General features: G+C 54.4%; 1 protein-coding gene across 1 annotated transcript in view; it reads right to left on the bottom strand.

The window, feature by feature from the left end:
• dnah5l (dynein, axonemal, heavy chain 5 like) overlaps positions 1 to 6,000 on the bottom strand; it is a 314,079-nt gene that overhangs the window by 203,259 nt on the left and 104,820 nt on the right. The window contains exons 50-54 of the mRNA XM_072451290.1: positions 5,219 to 5,323; positions 4,616 to 4,729; positions 2,807 to 2,983; positions 954 to 1,148; positions 220 to 375 (exon numbers count right to left, since the gene is read on the bottom strand). Coding sequence (XP_072307391.1) covers positions 220 to 375; positions 954 to 1,148; positions 2,807 to 2,983; positions 4,616 to 4,729; positions 5,219 to 5,323 — 747 coding nt within the window. The remainder of the gene's footprint in view (positions 1 to 219; positions 376 to 953; positions 1,149 to 2,806; positions 2,984 to 4,615; positions 4,730 to 5,218; positions 5,324 to 6,000) is intronic.

Here is a 6,000-nt window from a genome sequence, read left to right as displayed (position 1 = left end):
CACACAGAGACACACACACACACACACACACAGAGACACACACACACACACACGTGTTGCGTTAATGTTTTAAGACTTCCCTTTTGTCCTGGTTCAAAGATAAAATATATAAAATATGAGTAAAACTATAATGGACTGTCCAGGATGTCCAGCATGTCCAGGATGTCCAGGATGTCCAGGATGTCCAGCATGTCCAGGATGTGCAGGAACATCACTCACTTTGAAGGAGGATCCAGACTTGATGAAGTTCTTGTCCAGGATGTTGTCCAGCACCGGGTCGAGCTCGTGGCCCACGTCTTCAATCAGCAGGGGACGCCCCAGAGACAGGCTGTCCTCCAGGTGCGAGCGGAAGTACTTATGGTTCAGGGACGTCACCTGGACACACCCAGGAGACCAACGTTCAGTCCCCGAGTGTCACCCGGAGACGTGTCACCCGGAGACGTCCCCGAGTGTCACCCGGAGACGTGTCACCCGGAGACGTCCCAGAGTGTCACCTGGAGACGTGTCACCCGGAGACGTCCCCGAGTGTCACCAGGAGACGTCCCCGAGTGTCACCAGGAGACGTCCCAGAGTGTCACCAGGAGACGTGTCACCCGGAGACGTCCCCAAGTGTCACCAGGAGACGTCCCCGAGTGTCACCAGGAGACGTCCCAGGGTGTCACCAGGAGACGTGTCACCCGGAGACGTCCCCGAGTGTCACCAGGAGACGTCCCCGAGTGTCACCAGGAGACGTCCCATGGTGACACTCGGGAGACGTCCCAGAGTTCAAACACATCCAAATATGATCCAAAGTGGAGACGCTGCAGCTGAACAGGAGACATACTTCCTCATGTCATCATAAACCTGACCTGCAGGTGGCGCTCTCTCACCTGCAGATGACACTCTCTCACCTGTAGGTGGCGCTCTCTCACCTGCAGATGACACTCTCTCACCTGTAGGTGGCGCTCTCTCACCTGTAGGTGGCGCTCTCGCTCACGGTTCCTGATCCAGGTCTTGCCTTGGCCCTGGGGGTCGATGAGCAGCGGGAATCGCGGCGCTTTGGTGACGATGATGGCGTTTTGCACCGACAGCTCGTCTGTGGGCAAACCCTGCAGAGCCCACTCTCCCACAGTGCCAGTGTCCACCAGCAGGGGGCTCACGTCCACGTCCTACAGAGAAGAGAGCCTTTAGAGACCAGCGTCCACCAGCAGGGGGCTCACGTCCACGTCCTACAGAGAAGAGAGCCTTTAGAGACCAGCGTCCACCAGCAGGGGGCTCACGTCCACGTCCTACAGAGAAGAGAGCCTTTAGAGACCAGCGTCCACCAGCAGGGGGCTCACGTCCACGTCCTACAGAGAAGAGAGCCTTTAGAGACCAGCGTCCACCAGCAGGGGGCTCACGTCCACGTCCTACAGAGAAGTGAGCCTTTAGAGACCAGTAAGCATTTGTCGGTTTGTTGATGAAAACAAGGGTTTCCATTAAGGGACATATTTAAACATCAGTTCTTCTGTGATCCACTTTGTCTTGCCACCTTCACATTTTCAGGACGACCTAAGACCAGGATGGTCCTCACCTGGCTGAAGGGTGGTCCTCACCTGGCTGAAGGGTGGTCCTCACCTGGCTGAAGGGTGGTCCTCACCTGGCTGAAGGGTGGTCCTCACCTGGCTGAAGGGTGGTCCTCACCTGGCTGAAGGGTGGTCCTCACCTGGCTGAGGGGTGGTCCTCACCTGGCTGAAAGGTGGTCCTCACCTGGCTGAGGGGTGGTCCTCACCTGGCTGAAGGGTGGTCCTCACCTGGCTGATGGGTGGTCCTCACCTGGCTGAAGGGTGGTCCTCACCTGGCTGAAGGGTGGTCCTCACCTGGCTGAAGGGTGGTCCTCACCTGGCTGAAGGGTGGTCCTCACCTGGCTGATGGGTGGTTCTCACCTGGCTGAAGGGTGGTCCTCACCTGGCTGAAGGGTGGTCCTCACCTGGCTGAAGGGTGGTCCTCACCTGGCTGAAGGGTGGTCCTCACCTGGCTGAAGGGTGGTCCTCACCTGGCTGAAGGGTGGTCCTCACCTGGCTGAGGGGTGGTCCTCACCTGGCTGAAAGGTGGTCCTCACCTGGCTGAGGGGTGGTCCTCACCTGGCTGAAGGGTGGTCCTCACCTGGCTGATGGGTGGTCCTCACCTGGCTGAAGGGTGGTCCTCACCTGGCTGAAGGGTGGTCCTCACCTGGCTGAAGGGTGGTCCTCACCTGGCTGAGGGGTGGTCCTCACCTGGCTGAAGGGTGGTCCTCACCTGGCTGAGGGGTGGTCCTCACCTGGCTGAAGGGTGGTCCTCACCTGGTTGAAGGGTGGTCCTCACCTGGTTGAAGGGTGGTCCTCACCTGGCTGAAAGGTGGTCCTCACCTGGCTGATGGGTGGTCCTCACCTGGCTGAAGGGTGGTCCTCACCTGGTTGAAGGGTGGTCCTCACCTGGCTGAAAGGTGGTCCTCACCTGGCTGAGGGGTGGTCCTCACCTGGCTGAAGGGTGGTCCTCACCTGGCTGAAGGGTGGTCCTCACCTGGCTGAAGGGTGGTCCTCACCTGGCTGAGGGGTGGTCCTCACCTGGCTGAAGGGTGGTCCTCACCTGGCTGAGGGGTGGTCCTCACCTGGCTGAAGGGTGGTCCTCACCTGGCTGAGGGGTGGTCCTCACCTGGCTGAAGGGTGGTCCTCACCTGGCTGAGGGGTGGTCCTCACCTGGCTGAAGGGTGGTCCTCACCTGGCTGAAGGGTGGTCCTCACCTGGCTGAAGGGTGGTCCTCACCTGGCTGAAGGGTGGTCCTCACCTGGCTGATGGGTGGTCCTCACCTGGCTGAAGGGGATGTGGTGAGTCTCCATCAGGTTCTTCCACAGCCCGAGCAGCAAACCACGAAACTCCTGGTTAAAGGGCCCAGAGTAGGACAGGAACCCGGCCGACAGAAGCACGTCGCCCACGAGACTCTGCATCTGAGCCTGAAGACCAGAGCAGGAACTGGTCCAACGCACCTGAAGAGACACAGGTAAAGGTCTGAAACAGGTCTGAAACAGGGTCTGAAACAGGGTCTGAAACAGGGTCTGAAACAGGGTCTGAAACAGGACTGAAACAGGACTGAAACAGGACTGAAACAGGACTGAAACAGGGTCTGAAACAGGGTCTGAAACAGGACTGAAACAGGACTGAAACAGGACTGAAACAGGGTCTGAAACAGGGTCTGAAACAGGGTCTGAAACAGGACTGAAACAGGGTCTGAAACAGGGTCTGAAACAGGGTTTGAAACAGGGTCTGAAACAGGGTCTGAAACAGGACTGAAACAGGACTGAAACAGGGTCTGAAACAGGGTCTGAAACAGGACTGAAACAGGACTGAAACAGGGTCTGAAACAGGGTCTGAAACAGGGTCTGAAACAGGACTGAAACAGGGTCTGAAACAGGTCTGAAAAAGGGTCTGAAACAGGTCTAAAACAGGGTCTGAAACAGGTCTGAAACCGGTCTGAAACAGGTCTGAAAAAGGGTCTGAAACAGGGTCTGAAACAGGACTGAAACGGGGTCTGAAACAGGGTCTGAAACAGGACTGAAACGGGGTCTGAAACGGGTCTGAAACAGGTCTAAAACAGGGTCTGAAACAGGTCTGAAACCGGTCTGAAACAGGTCTGAAAAAGGGTCTGAAACAGGGTCTGAAACAGGACTGTAACGGGGTCTGAAACAGGGTCTGAAACAGGTCTGAAACAGGGTCTGAAACAGGACTGAAACAGGACTGAAACAGGGTCTGAAACAGGGTCTGAAACAGGTCTGAAACAGGGTCTGAAACAGGGTCTGAAACAGGGTCTGAAACAGGTCTGAAACAGGGTCTGAAACAGGGTCTGAAACAGGGTCTGAAACAGAGTCTGAAACAGGACTGAAACGGGGTCTGAAACAGGGTCTGAAACAGGGTCTGAAACAGGACTGAAACGGGGTCTGAAACAGGTCTGAAACAGGTCTGAAACAGGACTGAAACAGTCTGAAACAGGGTCTGAAACAGGGTCTGAAAAAGGTCTGAAACAGGTCTGAAACAGGACTGAAACAGTCTGAAACAGGGTCTGAAACAGGGTCTGAAAAAGGTCTGAAAAAGGTCTGAAACAGGTCTGAAACAGGTCTGAAACAGGGTCTGAAACAGGGTCTGAAACAGGTCTGAAACAGGGTCTGAAACAGGACTGAAACAGTCTGAAACAGGGTCTGAAACAGGGTCTGAAACAGGTCTGAAACAGGATCTGAAACAGGTCTGAAACAGGTCTGAAACAGGTCTGAAACAGGTCTGAAACAGGGTCTGAAACAGGGTCTGAAACAGGTCTGAAACAGGTCTGAAATAGGACTGAAACAGTCATAAACAGGTCTGAAACAGGACTGAAACAGGGTCTGAAACAGAGTCTGAAACAGGGTCTGAAACAGGACTGAAACAGGACTGAAACAGGTCTGAAACAGGACTGAAACAGGACTGAAACAGGTCTGAAACAGGGTCTGAAACGGGGTCTGAAACAGGTCTGAAACAGGCTGAAACAGGCTGAAACAGGCTGAAACAGGCTGAAACAGACTGAAACAGGCTGAAACAGGCTGAAACAGGCTGAAACAGGCTGAAACAGGCTGAAACAGACTGAAACAGACCTTCTCTCCTCCCAGGCCGTGGATCAGAGCTGTGGCGTTGGACATCTTCTTCCTGCAGTTGTGGGCGTCGTCCTCCAGGTCCTGCTTCTCCTTCATCGCTGCATCGTAAAGAGCCTTCAACAAGAAACATGTTATGAACCTGAACCTGGTCCAGACCTGAACCTGAACCTGGTCCAGACCTGAACCTGGTCCAGACTTGAACCTGGTCCTGGTCCAGACCTGAACCTGGTCCAGACCTGAACCTGGTCCAGACCTGAACCTGGTCCAGACCTGAACCTGGTCCAGACTTGAACCTGGTCCTGGTCCAGACCTGAACCTGGTCCAGACCTGAACCTGGTCCAGACCTGAACCTGGTCCAGACTTGAACCTGGTCCTGGTCCAGACCTGAACCTGGTCCAGACCTGAACCTGGTCCTGGTCCAGACCTGAACCTGGTCCAGACCTGAACCTGGTCCAGACTTGAACCTGGTCCTGGTCCAGACCTGAACCTGGTCCAGACCTGAACCTGGTCCAGACCTGAACCTGGTCCTGGCCCACACTGACCTGAACCTGGTCCAGACCTGAACCTGGTCCAGACCTGAACCTGGTCCTGGCCCACACTGACCTGAACCTGGTCCAGTTCCTTCTGTTTGGCGTCGAGCTGATCCTGAGCTTTGGTCAGTTCATCCTGAGCCACGAGAAGTCGAGCCTCTTGAAGAGCCAAGTTTGACTGAGAACAAAGAGCAAACCAGGTCTAAAGCAGGACTAAAGCAGGACTAAAGCAGGACTAAAGCAGGACTAAAGCAGGACTAAAGCAGGACTAAAGCAGGTCTAAAGCAGGACTAAAGCGGGACTAAAGCTGGACTAAACCAGGACTAAAGCAGGACTAAAGCAGGACTAAAGCAGGACTAAACCAGGACTAAAGCTGGACTAAAGCGGGACTAAAGCAGGACTAAAGCAGGTCTAAAGCAGGACTAAAGCAGGACTAAAGCAGGACTAAAGCAGGACTAAAGCAGGTCTAAAGCAGGACTAAAGCAGGACTAAAGCAGGACTAAAGCAGGACTAAAGCAGGACTAAAGCTGGACTAAAGCGGGACTAAAGCAGGACTAAAGCAGGACTAAAGCTGGACTAAAGCGGGACTAAAGCAGGACTAAAGCAGGACTAAAGCAGGACTAAAGCAGGACTAAACCAGGACTAAAGCAGGACTAAACCAGGACTAAAGCAGGACTAAAGCAGGACTAAAGCAGGACTAAAGCTGGACTAAAGCGGGACTAAAGCAGGACTAAAGCAGGTCTAAAGCAGGACTAAAGCAGGAATAAACCAGGACTAAAGCAGGACTAAAGCAGGACTAAACCAGGACTAAAGCAGGACTAAAGCAGGACTAAAGCAGGACTAAAGCAGGACTAA

Source organism: Eucyclogobius newberryi, unplaced genomic scaffold, assembly GCF_026437365.1.
Source record: "Eucyclogobius newberryi isolate DKJ021-1_F unplaced genomic scaffold, fEucNew1.0.hap1 SCAF_18, whole genome shotgun sequence".
NCBI classification, from domain to species: domain Eukaryota; kingdom Metazoa; phylum Chordata; class Actinopteri; order Gobiiformes; family Gobiidae; genus Eucyclogobius; species Eucyclogobius newberryi.
The sequence above is the reverse complement of the archived record's forward strand: the minus strand, read 5'-3'. Positions and strand labels throughout refer to the sequence as shown.